Source organism: Emydura macquarii, unplaced genomic scaffold (assembly GCF_026122565.2).
Source record: "Emydura macquarii macquarii isolate MOO-44397 ecotype Brisbane River unplaced genomic scaffold, CSIRO-AGI_Emac_v2 contig_3287, whole genome shotgun sequence".
In the NCBI taxonomy this organism is placed as follows: Eukaryota; Metazoa; Chordata; order Testudines; family Chelidae; genus Emydura; species Emydura macquarii.
In genome coordinates, this window is record NW_027133424.1 from 5097782 (window position 1) to 5115383 (window position 17602).

At 47.6% G+C, this 17602-nt stretch overlaps 1 protein-coding gene and 1 long non-coding RNA gene across 2 annotated transcripts; one reads left to right on the forward strand and one right to left on the reverse strand.

Moving 5' to 3' along the window:
• Window positions 1–250: 250 nt before the first annotated feature.
• On the reverse strand, window positions 251–13406 carry MGST3 (microsomal glutathione S-transferase 3). Its single transcript, XM_067532554.1, has 6 exons — window positions 13249–13406; window positions 6010–6133; window positions 3248–3321; window positions 2319–2376; window positions 2029–2101; window positions 251–525 (listed from the first exon to the last, which is right to left on the reverse strand). Exons 2-6 carry the CDS (start codon window positions 6124–6126, stop codon window positions 416–418), a joined length of 432 nt encoding a protein of 143 aa, XP_067388655.1. The 5' UTR covers window positions 6127–6133; window positions 13249–13406; the 3' UTR covers window positions 251–415.
• On the forward strand, window positions 9746–11085 carry LOC137142986 (uncharacterized). Its single transcript, XR_010917068.1, has 3 exons — window positions 9746–9784; window positions 9976–10112; window positions 10833–11085. It is a non-coding gene; the product is annotated as an uncharacterized lncRNA (long non-coding RNA).
• Window positions 13407–17602: the final 4196 nt, after the last annotated feature.

The following is a 17602-nucleotide window of genomic DNA, read 5'->3' on the forward strand; positions in this document are numbered from 1 at the left end:
CCTGGCTGTGGGCGGGACACAACCTTTTCTACTCACCTGCCCCCCGGAGTTGCTGCTGTTAGAGATCAGATGCTCTGAGTCGTCCTAGCACAGGGAAAGAGAGGGAGTAGGACACCCATTTTGATCTGTCACATTAGATGTCACCAGCCTAGGCCAGCATCATACAATACAAAGTGTGTGCTTGTTTACGGGACTCTGGTACATTCCTGTATGTACAGCACAGGCTTTTTTTCCAATTCCCTCCTCTGTAATTATTGCCCAGAACTACTTTAAAAAGTACCTTTGAATTTTAATTAGGAAAAAAACTAGTTAAGTTGGAAATTAAGTTTATTATCCAAAACCACCTCCCCCCAAAAACCCAACAGTCTACATCCTGGAGATTCTCCAGAAAGCTGCGAAGGGATATGGAGGCCAGCTACTCCCTGGAGATCCAGTCAAGGTGCTGGCAGGCTGAGTACAGTGTATTCCCCACCAATCCGATGAGTGCAGCTGAACCAATGGCCCCTCGGTTTCGCTTTCTGGGATCTGGAGAAAGATGAGACAGCAAGTGCTTAGCTAGCCGAGCAGCACTATCCCCCACCACCATGAGGTTTAATAAACTTTTAAGGTTGCAGATGGAGGGGTGAGGGCACAGGTCAGGCTTCAGCTTGCTGTACAGAAACTTCATTCGCAGCTGTCTCATCGGTTCATTTTTGAAGGGGAAGCCAAAAAACTTTTCCAGAATATGCACATTTAAAAGCAAGTAGTTAAGACTGTTGCAGGCAGAAAGCAGCATGCTCACCCCATTCTCTGCATCCACAGAGCACAACCCAGATGGGTGAAAGTCCTGAATTCAGGATTCCAAGCTTCCCCTGCTCCACTTGGTGTATCTGACATTTTGGGGAGCTGCATTATCAGTTACGCACATGAGGAGCAGAACTTTGGGGGGGGGGGTAAAATGAATGAGGGAATGATTTTCACATCCAGGTTTAGGCTGTATATCCCCTCTGAGCCTGCAGAGTTTCACTGCTGGGGAGGCTTGGGACTTTTCTATTTTATTTTACACAAATGCTTTGTCATTCTCTAACCCTATCACTTTAGGATGTGCCTCTCAAGCTAGTTGCCCAAAGACTGAGCGGGTTCCAACGCTAGATTGCCAGGCTGTAGCACTCCACACTGAATACCCACCAGTTGGGAGGCTGGGCTGGGGGCTGCACAGCTGAGTAACTGTATTTTGGAGGGGAAAAAAATCAGCAAGTAAGCAACAAGGAATTTTAGCTCTTCCAACAGCTGTTTGGCTTCCTGAATGGTGTCCTACAGCTGGAGGTTTAAAGGGCTGTTTGTCCTTCCTCTGTTCAGTGCTTGCACTGCTTTTGGGGGAATAATGGGGAAGATGCATTTGTTTTGCCTATTCCTTTACTATCCAAGTGTTGATAGAAGCCCCAGTAACACGAGTAGCTAGGCACTATACAGCCACTTTAGTACAGATTGGGTCCAGAAGAGAGTGCCTATCATGAATTGCGGCAAGAAGAAACAGGGCTGAACAGCTGTGCTCTAAGTCAAAGTAAAGAATGCCACTTGTGTGTTTGGAGGAAGGGGGAACAACGCACACAAATCAGTCTGTCTTTTTCTAGGATGGGGGAACGTGCTCCAGTTCTAAGGAGGATACTGTATCTGTGAGACCAATCTGCCTTTTCAAACTCAAAAGTGAAAGAGGGACCAGAGCTCAGTCACAGGGGGGACCACTAGCTACCATGTCATGAGGAGGGGGAGGGAAGCCAGATTTGGTTCATCCTATCCCCAGCGTAGAGCTTCTACACAAGAGCAAGTATGTGCAGATTCTGCAATGCTGTCTTCGCTGTCACCCTATCACGTGGGGCAAAGCCACCAGCCTCCTCTCATTGGCACAGGAAGCCTTATTCACCACTCCCGCCCCGCCACCAACTGACTCGCAGGGCAGGGCAACCTTCCACTAAAGAGGCTAGAAGGTCAGCACCAGAGCCCCCAAGTCTTAAATGGGGCCCATCCTTTGTCAGTCTAAAGACTCACCTCCTGTGTAATAGCCATAGGCGTAGAGGACTCTCCCAATGATCCAGGTGAGGCCAAGCCCAACAGCGACACGCTAGAGAAAAGCGTGAACAGTTAGTGGGGGAAACAATACCATGCTCCTTTGGCCATCCACAGTTGCTATCAAGATGGTAAGGGGTCAGGGTAGAGAAGGCAGACTTTGCCTCCTCAGGAGATCTTGGCACGTCCTGCTGCACCCAACAGCCAGGGAGGGGGGAGTAGGAACAATCTCCAATCCAATCACTTCACACTTGGCCAGGGACGAGACTCACCGGGTGGTAGATGCCGCCCACGGCTAGAAAGAACAGGAAGGAGGGGTAAACTTCCAAGCTGAAAATAGAAGACAGAGATTTGCACTTATAATTAAACTCTTAAGAGGGTTGGGTTTTTTGGTTGTTTTTAAAGAGATCATTGTGGAAATCTAGACTATCAATCCTTGCCTACCTATACACTTGAGAGTTGGGCAACATATTTTAGGGCACACCTTGAGCCTGTATAGAGATCAAGAGAAAGGGACTGGACTACTCACAAGAGGCCTCCGAGCCCAGCTTTTTTAGCTGCCTCTGCAAGAAAGCTGTGACAACCAAAATGGTGTCAACATACAGTGTGTGCCGGGATGGATGCAAAGACCCTTGAGAAGCCTGAAGATCCCAGAGCCATTGTCCAGGATCAGCAGCGCATTTGCTTACAAGGCCTGAAGTTCCCTTTTAAAGTTACTGCCAATTACTAAGCCACTGTTTATTAGCTGGGGAAGGGGAACACACCAGTCATGCTCTCACTGCAGCCACGTTTCTCTGGGCTGGTGACCAACAGTCCATTCATTTGCTGGGCGATTCAGCCACTCATCAGGCAGCTGAACAAATGAGACCATCCAAAGGCAAGGCATGACATACTCAGCTGAAAACAGCTTCCTGTGTCTTCGGATCAGTCCATATGGGCAAAGTGACAGGCTGTGATATCACACAACAGTCCCTCCCAGGCAAGGCCAGACCATGACTGGAGACTAACCCCTATGATTTGAGGCAGGATGAGGGCCCAGCACTGTCTCACCTACTAAGCATTACACTGCAGCAGAGCCTTACATTTGCTCAAAGCCCAATCCAGACAGACAGTGTTTAGCGGTGGCAAATCCCAAACTCCAGGTGTCAAGTGCTTAATTTAAATCTTCAAGCCAGCACTCCGTCCCGTCCCTGATACTCACGTGTTCTGATGTGCGCGCTGGATGCAGTTGAAGATATGCCCATGTTCAGGGTCCGTGCTATACATGTTTGGATACTGTTAAAGACAACACAGTGTTAGCAAACACACGCAGCTCTGGGTCCTCTCACAGCAGTGTCACTCGCCACTTCCCACATAGGGTGTTATTTCCCCAAGGACTTGCCCAAGGCAATCTGAATTTCTACTCGGCTTGTATGGCAAGACCACCTGACTGCCTCATGGGGAGTTGTGTTGCCTTTCTTCAAGAATAAGCTAGACTTCAAACTCCTGGGAGCATTGGCTGACCCTTGCCTACAGCCTAGGGCACAGAGTGAACCCTAGCCTCATGTCTCAGTAATCTTGCAAATGCTACAAGATGTGACATGAAATGGAGGATCTGTCCCCCCAGATGCTACCTTGTTAAGACCATCTTTTGGCTCTGGTCAGCTAGCACTTCTGGAAGACGACCCATGGCTCCTTCTCTCTACACACCCTCCAGAGGGCAACAGGCAGCAGCAGCCAGTGGTTGGATGGGCCTTCTGTGCAATCCGTCTGCTCTGTGGAGCCAGCTTGAAGGCTGGAATGGAGGCTAGAGCAACCCCTCCTCACAAAACAAATCCCGTTCACTTTCTCATCTGGGGAGCTGGGCAGAAGGCAGCAGCCGGGAATAGGGGCTGAAGGTGCACTATCTTCCCCATCTTCTCTGTGGATCTGAGCAGCAAGCAGGAGCAGTCACTTTGCTGCAGATGCTTTCCTGAAGCAAGCTGGGGTTAGCGTTCTGTGTGCGCACTTGCTGTCCGGGGGGGAGTTTCAGCTGTGAGTGTCCACACTGGTTCTAACCCTGCTAAGCTCTTTCATGCCATCTCCCAGCGCTGAACTCATTGCCCATTCCTTTTACTCTATCTACAACAAAAGGCCTTCTGGGCACGAATGGAGATTCCCTTGTCCATACCATGCTAACAGCCCAAGGGATGGCCACTCCACAACACAAAGCTAGCCCATCACCTTAAACAGGTCGTACAAAGGATAAGAGAATGGCTAGCACTGTGGGGACAAGCTAGCTAGGGCTCTGGCCCAGGCAATAACAGGGAATCATTGCAGAGTTCTAAACTACATCACCTCACTATTTTCTCCCCTTTAGGACTGGCCTACGTGAGAAAATTATATTGACCCAAATACGTTGCTCAGGGGTTTGAAAAATCCACACCTCTGAACGACATTGTTAAGCCAACCTAAGTCCCTGTGCAGACAGCGCTAGGTCAATAGAAGAATTCTTCTGTTGACCTAGCCACCACCTCTCAGGGAGGTGGAAAACCTATTGTGACAAAGCTCTTCCTCTACCTCGGTGGGTCCAGCACTTCCTTCTAGAGGTAGGTCAGGGAACTACTTCACCCCTTAGTGTTCTCTAGTGGTGGGGGAGGGTAACACAGCCTCTCTCAGATGGCCGTTCCCTGCTGGGTCCCAGTCCTGTCTGGTTCCCAGAGGCCCTTGCCTCTTTGCTGGGGCTCTTGCCCCTCCAGTAAAAGGCCAGTAAGGGCAGGGGGCCTGGTCCCGGTCCCATCCTCGACTCCAGGCCCCAACCCAGGGACCCTACAAGTTGCAGCCTCATGCTGTGGCTTCAGGAAAGCTGCTAGCTTCCCTTGGTTACTTCCCCGTGCCCCTCGACTTAATGTCCATACCCTGCTCGGACAGGGGCCCTTCCTGGCCTCCTTGCCAGGGGAAGCTCTTTACCCCGACAGCCCCACTGGGTGTGGTAGTGCCAAACCAAATGTCCAGTTCTATCTTCCCCTTCTGGCAGGGTCTTTTCCCTCAGGCCTCCAGGCCTGGGAAAGGTCCTTTGTCCTCTTCGGGCAGGGTTTTTCCCTCTCCTAGTCTTTGTACCTGCAGGGCTCTCCCTTGCCAGCTTTCTGCTCCTTCTCCTAAACCCTCCTGGCTTCTGACAGCTTCTTACCTGCTCACTCTCACAACTCCAGCCACACCCTTTCTCTGGAGGGGAGGCTTTTTACAAGTCCTGGGCGGGGCCTTGATTGGCCCCAGGTGTGTTAACTAACCTGGAGTAACCCCAGTTCTACTACCAGGGGAAAAGGGACTTGCTGAGCCTGGGGCTGATATATTGGCCTTCTAGCGCTCTCCGGTAGCCATCTAGTCTGACCCTGTCACACTATGCTAATGGGAGAGTCCTCCCATTGGCATAGGTGGCATCTACACTGAAGCACTGCCGCTGCACAGCTGTAGTATTTCAAGTGTAGACAACCTCGTAGAGTCAGTGATAATGCAACTGCTGCTCTCTCGGCCAACACACTGGAGACTGAATTAGGGACCGCCACAGCTACAAGCATGAGTCTACATCTTGAGCTGAAAGAACCAGGCTCTCCAGCCAAGAACTGTAACAGACCCATCTGTTTTGTGACAACTATATTTGCTGAGTGGACAACCACCAGCTGGATATGCTCCTGTGCAGAGAGCTCCAAGAACATGATGAGGCACAGAGCTTACAACCCAAACACTGTACAACTGTAGTCTTCTCATGACACCACCTACGCGATGTTCCTTATTTACTAGGATCTAGACAAGACCAAATTCCAGTTCACCACACAACGTACATAGAGAGGGGACCAGTTCACAAAGTCTTGGGTTTCCCCTAATTGCCAGTGCTTCTGCCATACTAAGCCAGCTCATAAAACGCTTTGGCCTCTTTCCTTCAGGATAGCCAGTGGAGGTATTCTCGGTGCCTCTAGGGCAGGACCACCCACACTGCTCACTCACCTCCACCTTGTACTTCTTGCGTGCCATCCCCACATTCACAGCAAGGTGCGTGATCATGATAAAGCCGGCAACACCAGTCAGGACCACATAGCCATATTCCTTGGAGAGAACCACCATCTTGACACTGTTGAAAGGAGTGTTTGGTTACAATCTCAGGACAGGACTGAGAATCCACAAGAGAATATTAACCCCATTGGTATGAAAAGTGGGGATCTACTGAACACGGACCAACATCCTTCCAGCATGGGGACCTGTCTGGCTGAGGGAAGTGACAAACAGTGAATCATGGAGCTTTTCCCTGAAACCCAGCCTAAGCAGTTAAGTGCTGTGTGAAATGAGTCAGGGCCTTTCTATCCAGGCAAGGCTCACAGCATAACCTTCACCATCACAACTGGCTCCTCGCTGGTACTCTCAGGAGCAGGGTCATGGATGGATTGAGCCCTGGAGACAGAATGCCCTTGAGATCAAAATGAGGCACCCTTGGGTGGTGCATGCAAGGAGACAATGGGTAGAAGCTTGCACCAGTCCACACACCAGTTATATCGGTTATTTTCACTGAAAATAGTTATACTGGTAAAAGCTGCCGTGATATAAAAGTGACATATTGGTACAGATATTTCCCTTCCCATTGAGGAACAGCTATACCGATATAACTGCACCGACATGAGGGGTGCTTGTTCTATTTTAACTAGACTGGTATAGTTAGAGCAGTACAACTTTTTAGGATAGACCTCTCAAGCGACAGCAGTGTCTAGTGGGGTCTAGCTGACACATTTTCAATAGCACTAAATTCACTTAATTGATTGTTTAGAATAAGTCTTAATAACAAATATGTAAATTCTACTGCTGCAACTGTCCCAAATTTTAGATTAGGGCCCTGGTCCTCCTCCCGCTGAAGTCAATGGCAAGATGACTATTGACTTCAATGGGATGGTGACAGACCAGGAGACAAAGATACTCAGGATCAGGGTGGGGAGATGTTACAGGTTTAACCCTAGACATACAGCATTGCAGATTGCCTTCCAGAAGTCCTTTCATCCCAAGGCTAGCTATGGCCAAGTGTCAGTGACACTGCACACAGTGTGAGGGCTAGTGGGCGGCAGAGCAAAATGACAATTGTATCCATGTTAGTGAAAAGGGGGAATCCATGCTTCAGCCCAGCTGGCCATCGGCAAGCTGAGTAACATTCTTCCTCCTTACAGCTAGAGAACAGTGCCAGGGAGAGAGCTCAGATTTACAAGCACCCAGCAAGCCTCCAGAAGCATCTAGTCTCTGGTAATTACCAACAGTTGCACATGTTCAGGTTCTCTAGCTAGGAGAAGGCCTTGCAAAGCTGTTATACACAAACCATGTCTCCTTATACCCAACTCCTAACTCTGCAAATCAGCTTGCCCAGTTCTGTTGCCTCTCCCCACCACTGGGACAAGGCTCTCTCCATTTTACAGGGCCAGGTCAAACCTGACTGACCCTTTCCACTTGGTGACTCCGCCATGTAGTGAGGCTTGAATCCTTCACTACCACAGAAACAGATACAGTTTTCATTGCTGGAAGAACTGGCTTCTGTAGCCTACCACGGCAATGCCGACAGCACTCCTGAGCCAGGGAAGGGAAATTCATAAGGTTCAATTTCATACTTACAAGGATAATTATAAACATCATGGAAAGGAATAATGGCTTAGACTTTGCACATGAAATCTTGCAAGTAGTTACTTTAAGTATTCATGAGAACATTGAAAATTAAGGGAGGTTTAAAGCTGTGCGCACCGGCAGTATCCTTCACTATAATGGTTACTACACTTCATTCAGACTGTTTTGCAAATGATCAGCATTTCACAAACACAACAGTTCCTTGCCCCTAAGAGCAAATGGAGGGTCATTTTTTTTTTATTAGAAGCTGAATGCATATCACCAACTTCCAGCAGCGATCAGAAGCAGCATTTTTCCACTCAGATATTCAGGAGGGAGGTTGCCCTCCACCCCCAGACCTCATCTCTGCCTGTCACCCTGGTCACTGGAAGGGGCTTTATTTGGGGCTACCCCAGAAATATCTCACCAGCTACTGCAGAACACAACAGCGCCATTGCACAAAGACTTTCACCCATGTTTCACCATGGCTTCTTAGCCAGCAAGTGAGATTCGAGACCTTATGCTTAGTATTGAAAAGACTTGCTCCCTGCATAAGACCAGCCTACCTGAATGACTACCTGTCCCAGAGACTGCAAGGCTGGAACTGTGGGTTTAGACAGGGTCTTCAGAGCACTTCTGAAATGCCCCCTCATTCCACAGGCACCAGGGCCATACTGCATGTAGCACTCTTAGGAAAAGCTCCAGAGGTTTCGCTTGTGTGGACTGAGGGGTGCTTTATTGGTTGTGTTGAAGGAGCCTTCCCCCCCATTTTTGTACCAGCACTGTCTCAGGGAAACACACAAATAAGTTACTTGTTCAGAGCACTGTTTAAAGGGGCGTCACCTCTCAAACCTGCTAGGATCATCTGGGTACCTTATCAATTCCCTGCTATTGCATGGACGTTGGGCACTGGTGATGCCTCAGTTTATCCTATTGTCTGCCTGTTGCACACAACAGTTTAGTCTCCAGATGGAGAAGGCCCAGCAATTCCAACAGCTGGAAGTTAAAGTTAGATAAACATTCAAATTGGAAATGAGATGCAACATTTTAAACCGTGAGGTTGTAGTGAAGTGGTCATCAACAGGTTAACTGGGTTACTCAGAGTATTATGGATTGGAGCCATGCTCCACCCTCTCTTCCTGTTTAGTTAGTAGTTGAATACAGCAGCACTTTCCCAGCCTGCAGTACTGTACATAAAGAGTGTTTCTTGTGCACGGAGCAGTCCCATTACAGAGGAGAGTAATTAAACTATGGAACAGTTTAGTGAAAAGAAAAGGTAAATTCTTCATCATTTTGAGACATCTGGTCTTGACCATCTAGGTCAATCCACAAGTTACTGGTCCCAATACTGCTCTTTTCCATGGTAGGAAAGAATAATTAACTACAGGAAATACTGGGTGAAATTCTATAATCTGTGTTATGTAGAAGGCCAGGCTAGATGATCACTGTAGTCCCTTTCATCCTGGATCCGTGAATCTATAATTTTACAATATCAAAAATATGCTGGAAGTCAGTTTTATTTCATAACAAAATCAAAATATGCATGAAGAAGATGAGATCAAAGATAACTAACTTTAAGAACTGCAGATGGTAATTTAAGAGTATCATCAAATAAAAAACAGTAAGGAAAGGGAAACATGCTTGCAAACTTCAAAGACAGAAGAAAAATGAGAAAGTTATATGTAAGTGTCATTTTGACTATGTTACAGGCCCATTGCTCACTAAATGCATGTTAACCAGATAAATGGTTGAAAAAAATGACTAAGCAAGGAGTAAGAAAGTGTTCTGAGGAAGAGTCTGCAGACAACATCTGAAGACAAGTGTGTGAATACTGATAGTAACACAGAAATTTTCACCTGATGCACGGAGTCTTACGTTTGTCTCACAATGGCATAAATCCATAGGGGTTAAAAGAGAGTCTCAATGACCTTGGCTGCTAGAGATGTTGCAAGTCTGGCTTTTCATCCTGACTCAGCATTGCTGGAACAATTCTGCTAATTGAGCCAAGACTGAAGGAAATTGTTTGATAGGTTACCTCTGTGCACAGTCAATCATCAGTCTAGAAGTGATAAAATCACAGTTACAGTTCTGTGAGCCAACTGACAACAATCTCAGCAACCACAGGGCATAGAACTACTCAGGGTTTGAGGTTAGCAAGAACAAGCATGTTCAGTTGCAGCAAAGGCCAACATAATCCTAGGTTATATCAAAGCCAGTATTATAACTGAGATATAGTATGTGCTTGTATAAGATTACAAGGCAGTCTAAGCAGAGTATAGTAAAACCAGGCAAAGGAATTCAACAGGACTCAACTTTTGTCTTATTTTTTATGACCTGCAGATACACTGTGCATATCAGCAACCTTTGACCGCCACCACACAGATGCTGCTAACAAACTGAATGACGTGGCTCAGCAGGCTTAATTCATTCTCCCTAAGTTGCACATATTTAGGGCAAAGAAGTTCTTTCAGAATAAGGTAGAGTGTGAATTTAAAATGCTATAGCTATTCTGGAATAAGAGTGTCTATATGGGGGGTTATTCTAGAATATCATGGCCAGTCAGTTTCCCCTAGTGGACAAGCCCTTTGAGACTGGACACAGCTTGAGTTCAAAGGATTGAAGAGGATGCATACCCACTACATATTTTGGGACTCATAAACCTGTAGCAGCTTACTAGGCAATTAATGCTCATGAATAAAGAAACATACTCAAGCTACACTGTAATTAGTAATAACACATAAGAGTTATCTAGATTGTAAACTCTTTGAGACAGAGCCTAAAGTTTGTCTCCACATTTCTCAGCAAAGTGCCCAGTGCACTACTATTGGTGCTTTACAACCAGTTAAATATTTTGTCTCTCTAGGACCAACCCAGTAAAAAACTCACAACACTTTACAAACATGAATGAATTCATACTGAACACTTCATTAACTTGAAGATAAGATTATTCAAGAGAATTTCCTATCAACACCATCACTACAAACCAAGGCGACCACCAGTTAAGGCAAGAAGTATCCAGAGCAAACTCAGTGCACCTGTATTACCATCTACACTTCACATAACCCTCATAGACTCTCCGTATCATAACGGTCTCTAGCTTCCAGACATGGCCACATACCATGCTTGAATCACACTCACAAAGCTTTAACTCCGGATGGGAAGGAGTCATGTATCTGACTATGGCATTTTCTTCCCAGGCAATAACAACACATTAAGGATGTCTGGATTGAGGGGCATTGGAGAAGCAGGCTTGGGGTCAGTTGTCCACATAGGAAGACTTGATGCCTGGAGAACTAATGAAGTGGTGAAATCACAAGAGCTGAGCGTGAAAGCAGAGTAATTGCAATAAGAAATCAAGACTGTCCTGAAGTCATTGGTTGGTTTGTTTTTGTTAAGTCCTATTTAACTTGAATGACTTAACATTTTTGCATAAAGGAAGGCTTTGTTCTAGCTAGCACCTCTACAGATTCATTTAAGGTTTTTGGGATCAATAACCATCCTGGAGCCAAGCTCTCCAGCAAAACCATGGTAGACCAGACTAGACATTTCTGATATTTCTATGATAAAACAAGCAGGACATTTTATAAATGAAAACCCACACACTCTTCAAGCCTTCTTTATATATCATAAGTAGCAAAAAAGAAATAGGGGGAGGGGGAGGAGGGGAAGCACAAGCCAAGTTTCTTAAGTATCCTTTGCAGGTCACCTTTAAGAGAGCTCCATGTATGTGCTTTTGGTCATAACTTAGGGTATGTCTATACTGCAAAAACCAAACAAACAAACAAAAAAAAACCTCACAGCAGCGAGTCTCAGAGCTCTGGTCAACTGACTTGGGCTCACACGACAGGGCTAAATATAGCAATGTAGATGTTCCCACTCTAGCTGGAGCCTAGGTTCTAAAACCCAGCGATGGGGAGGCGAGGATCTCAGAGCGCAAGCTCCCAGACTTCAGTCCAAATGGGAACATCTACATTGCTATTTTTAGCCCCAGAGCATGAACCTGAGTCAGCTAACCTGGGCTCCGAGACTTGCTGCCATGGGTTTTTTTTTTGTTTTTTTTTTGCTGTGTAGACATACTCTCAAATTGAAGCCAATATAGACAAGGTACTCCTAAAACCATGTAGATCCCAACACTGCATGGCCCATAGTGACAGATACAGACATTAGATGCTGGGCTCATAGCTGGGAAGCCTGAAAAGTTAGTTTTGTTTTGATTCTTAGGATGAATGCTTTTATATAACTGAATTCCCCATTCCTTGTAAGCAATGTTCTAGTTCATAGGAACAGGAGATTGGACAAACTCAGAGAGAGTGCAGTGCTCACAACAAATCCAGTTCTTGGGGTTTTCTTGCAATTAATTCACTCAAAGAGATACTGGGATTAACAATCTTGCAGGCCTTTCTTCTTATATTGTGTACGTTTCAGGATAGGTTTAAATTTGAGCTAATCAGTTTTAGCAGCATCTCTTTCACTTGCAAGATCTGTGCAATAACCAATGCCTCAGATTAAAGCCCAGGCAGGTCTGAAATGATACAGGTACTGTCTGCAGCAAGTGGGACAAATGGAGACAGACAAGAGGGTTAAAAAGGTTCATTCCAGCAAGGGAATGCAGCCTTTGCGTAGGTAGGTGACACCTCTTTCCCCCTTGCGCAATCCGGAGATATAACCGGAACCCCCTGGTGTGACACCCTGGCCCAGGGTTCCCGCAGTCAGTGATGGGATTTTAAAATACTTCTTCTGGCTTCCTGTTGGGTGTCCTTCCCTTGTTACCTGATGGGAGCTACTGGCTGACTGGCACAGAGACTGAGGCCTCAGTCTAATCAGTACAGCATTGTGCGATGCATTGGGACAAAGAAAAGCGATACCAGATTGCTCTGGGGATCTGGAGCAGGGAACGGACCAGGCACTGGTTTGTGTAAGCAGTGGGTTTGGGGGTGGCTGCAGGTCCAGTGGGAGGAAGTGGCCCTACAGACCCACAGGGAGACAAGCTGCAGAGGTCAGCAAGCCCAGCGAGCAGCACAGCAGCAGCAGCAGGAGGACCGAGAGCAGCGAGGGAAGTCACCGAGAAGTGGCTGTGGGCTGGGCAGGGACAAGTACCACGGGCTTTACTGGGGGCTAGAGATGGAAGAAGCTACCCGCTGGTGAAGTGCAGGGGAAAGTGCCAGCCGGGAGCCCAGCAGCGTGCAGGGCTGGAGCCTACACACAGGCCGCCCAGGGAGTGTCACCAGCAGGGGGGCAGGGGGCACAGGGGCATGGACCAGGAGGAAGAGGACACGGAGGGGGCCGTAACCATCCCCTGGGCCAGGAAGGACCCGGCCTCACCAAGCCGGCTGAAGGACCAAAGACAATTTTCACCTCCAGAAGAGAGTGATTTCCCTGATGCGACACCCGAGCTGCTAGGACTGGGAGATTATCCTTGTGCCCCCCCCGCATCGGCCTACCCCCAGGGGTGGGGGGCAAGGGGGCAAGGGCCCCATGGCCCCTCCTCCCGCCCAGGGACACCAGGCTGGGGGATGGGGGCTACCCCGCCCACGGGCGCAAAAGAGCCGCCGCAGGCCGAGGCGCCAGGCCCCAGAGCAGCTCCCAGCTGCGGCAGGAGCCGCCCGGACTCACCCGCTACCTTCGCCGCCCAGACACGGTACCGGAAGATAGGTGCAACCTGGGCCCGGTCAGGGACTGGCTGAGCCGAAGGGAGGGCGAGGATTTGGACTAAGGAGCCGTTCGTGTCCGGACCCGCCCCGGGCTCCGCCGAGCCACCACCCCCAGGGCGGGCCCGCCGCGCCGCGCCAACCCGCCCTCAGCCCGGCCCGCCCCGCCGCGCCGCAGGGTTGGAGTCTCTGGGCTGCCTGTGGGCGCTGTGGTCTCACCGAGCGCCTCCCCCCGCCCCCCAGTCACAGCGCCCCCATAATCACTGTGACACCCCACAACACTTCTTCTAACTGGGGGGGGGACGACAAATTGCCCCCATATTCACCGTGACATCCCACAACATCCTGTCTCACCATGGGGACACAGTGCCCCACAACACACCCTCTAGCTGGGAAACAGCACCCCTATAATTACTGTGACACCCCATAACACCACCTCTAACCAGGGGTCACACAGAGCCCCAATAATCACTGACACCTCCTTCAGAGCCACCTATAATCAATGTGACCCCCCAAATGCCCTCTGTAACCACTCTGCACCCCCTTTAATCAGTGTAACACACCCCCCATACACAGAATTGCCTATAATCAGTGACCCCTCTTCACACAACACCCCCTCTAACCACTGTGACACACATACAACACTATAATTCTGTGACTCCCCCATGCATACACAACACCCTATGTAATCATTGTGACACTCATTCACATAAGGCCTCTGTAATCACTGTAACAATCTCACCCCACAGTCCTTTATAATCACTGACTCCCTCCAAAAGCCCCCCTCAGTCACTGAGACACTATCCCTGCAGTGTCCCTTTTGTTCACCAATATGCCCACCCAGCTAGTCCCTTCATCACTGGGAAATCCCCTTAGGGCCCCATATAATCACCAGAACATGCCCAAGGACCTTCTATAATCTCTGAAACACCCACCCACAGTATCCCCTCAGATACCACTAACAAAGACCCTCTTAATCTCCATCTCAGGGACTCCCTTCACTCAGCCCTGCATAACCATTGAGACAATCTCATACAGGGCACCACATAATCCTCAAGACATCTCATATGCACATGGCCTCCTATGACTAGGATAGATGGTTCTGGTGGTAGAGAGAGGTGTTCCATCATCTACAGTTCTCCTGGGGGAAGGGATGCTGACTAAAACAGAACCAGAAGATAACCTTGAGTCAGATCCTGAATATTTGAACCTTAGGCCACTGGGTCCTTCCTTAAATTGATGAGGGAGCCTGGAGGGCAATGGATTCATCTTTGCTGGTGTTTATGGACTACTTTAAAGAAGCCATTCCTTGCTGGCTGGGAGTGGACTCACTGAGGTGGGCTACTAGTGGTGATTCAGAGCAGAAAGGTTTATCTCATAATATTGGTTTTAAGCCACAGCACGTTAGCTGTGAGATCCCAGCAGCCAGTGGCTAAGTAAAACCATTGGTTCACTCCCTTGCAGAAGGAGGGGAGTTGGTGATGTTCAAACAGTTATGTGTGATCCTACTGGCTGGACCTAAGGAATGGCTTAATGTCACTTGGCAGCCAATCTAAGGGATGCTGTACTCCTGGTGGAGAATTTTCTAGGTGCTGAGTAGAACTATGGAGTGGTAACCCTAGCTGGGAAATCAGGGGTCTGGTGATGAAATGTGGGTATACAGTGAAGGAACAGTCATGAAGACTATGGATTTAAAAGATTTTAAAGGATCCATTTAATGGATTTTTAGTGGGTTAGGGATTTCCTACTTTGAGCTGTTACACATTCCTGTGTTGTGTGTCACAAACAGCTCTGCCTAGTTCCAGAGGGGTAGCCGTGTTAGTCTGTATACAACAAAAACAACGAGAGTTCTGTGGCACTTTAAAGACTAACAAATTTAATATTTGCAGACATAAGCTTTCGAGAGACTTCAGCTCTCTTCTTGAGATGCAGTAATACAGAAAATAGGTGACACAGAGGCATTTTATAGATATCCAGGTGCATTGAGAACAATGGGGGAGCTGGAGTCCGGTACTTAAGACCTAATGACGACCATTGAGTAGGAGGTGAGAATGGGTGAGCAAAGTAATTTACCTTCGGTAGTGAGATAGCCACTCCAAGTCTCTGTTTAAACCCAGTTTGAATGTATCAAGTTTGCAGATCAGTTCTAACTCAGCAGTTTCTCTTTGAAGTCTGTTTTTGGAGTTTTTTTGGAGAAGTAGAGCAACTTTCAGGTCAGAGACAAAATGCCCTGGGGAATAAAAGTGTTCTCCCATTGGTTTATGGATGTTGTTATTTTTTATGTCTGATTTGTGTCCGTTTATCCTTGTGTGTAGTGATAGTCTGATTTGGCCAATGTTCATGGCTGAGGGGCATTGCTGGCACATGATGGCATATATAACATTTGTGGATATGCAGGTGAATGAGCCCCTTATGGTGTGATTGATGTGGTTAGGACCAGTGATGATGTCATTAGAGACGATGTGTGGGCAGAGCTGACAACGGGGTTTGTTGCAGGGATAGGTTCCTGGGTAGGATTTTTTGTAGGGTGTATGGTTGCTGATGAGTATTTGCTTCAGGTTGGGGGGCTGTCTGTAAGCCAGGATGGGTCTGCCGCCCACTGCCTGAGCGAGAGGTGGATCATCTGCTAGGATAGGTTGTAGATCTTTAATGATGTGCTGGAGAGATTTTAGCTGGGGACTGTAGGTGGTGACCAGTGGGGTTCTGTTGTTTTCTTTGTTGGGTCTGTCCTGTAGTAGGTGACTTCTGGGTACCCGTCTGGCTTTGTCAATTTGTTTCTTTACTTCTCCAGGTGGTTATTGTAGTTTTAGGAATGTTTCATAGAGATCCTGTAGGTGTTTGTCTCTGTCTAAGGGATCAGAGCAAATCCGGTTGTATCTTAAGGCTTGGCTGTAGACAATGGATCGTGTAATGTGTCCAGGGTGGAAGCTGGAGACATGAAGATAGCATTGTGGTCAGTTGGTTTTCGGTATAGGGTGGTATTAATGTGCCCATCCTTTATTTTTATTGTAGTGTCCAGGAAGTGGATTTCTTGTGTGGATTGGTCCAGGCTGAGGTTGATAGTGGGATGGAAATTATTAAAATCCCAGTGGAAATCTTCAAGGGACTCTTTCCCGTGAGTCCAGATGATGAAAATGTCATCAATGTAGCGTAGGTAAAGAAGAGGTGTTAGGGGACAAGTTTTGAGGAAGCGTTGTTCGAGGTCAGCCATAAAAATGTTGGCATACTGTGGGGTCATGCAGGTGTCCATAGCTGTGCCACTGACTTGGAGGTATAGATTGGTTCCAAATCTGACGTAGTTGTGGGTCAGGAGAAAGTCACAGTGTTCAACTGTGTGGTGTGACATATGATCATCTGGGAGAGTGTTTTTGATGGCTTAGAGTCCATCTTTATGTGGAATGTTAGTGTAGAGAGCTTCTACATCCATAGTGGCTAGGATGGCATTTTCTGAGAGATCACTGGTGGGTTGTAGTTTTCTCAGGAAGTCAGTGGTATCACGAAGATAACTAGGAGTGCTGGTGTCATAGGGCCTGAGGAGAGAGTCCATATAGTCTGATAGACCTGTAGTGAGAGTGCCAATGCCTGAGATGATAGGGCGTCCAAGATTCCCAAGTTTGTGGATCTTGGGTAGCAGATAGAATAACCCTGGTTGGGGCTTGGATGTGTGTCTGTGTAGATTTGTTCCTGTGTTTCTTTAGGGAGTTTATTAAGTAGATGTTTTAGTTTCTTTTGGTATTCTTCGGTGGGATTGGACAGTAGTGGCTTGTAGAATGTGGTGTTTGAGAGTTGTTTGGCAGCCTCCTGTTCATAATCCAATCTATTTATGATGACAACGACGCCTCCTTTGTCTGCCTCTTTGATTACAATGTCAGAGTTGTTTTTGAGGCTGTGGATGGCGTTGCGTTCAGCAAGGCTGAGGTTATGGGATAAGCGGTGGTGTTTGTCAACAATCTCAGATTGTGCACGTTGGCGGAAACACTCTATGTAAAAGTCTAGTCTGTTGTTTCGGCCATCAGGAGGAGTCCATGTAGAATTCTTTTTCTTGTAGCATTGATAGGTTGGGATCTGTGGGTGAGTGTGTTGTTCATCGGTGTGGTGGAAATATTCCTTGAGTCGGAGACGGCGAAAGTAGGATTCCAGGTCACCACAGAATTGTATCGTGTGTGGGGTTGGTGGGGCAGAAATATAGTCCCCAAGATAAGACCGATTCTTCTGCTGGGTTGAGTGTGTAACTAGACAGATTTACAATATTGTTAGTTGCAGAGTTGTGGTCTCTTGTGGCATGTAGGATTTTAGATAGTTTAGAGTCTTTTTTCCTC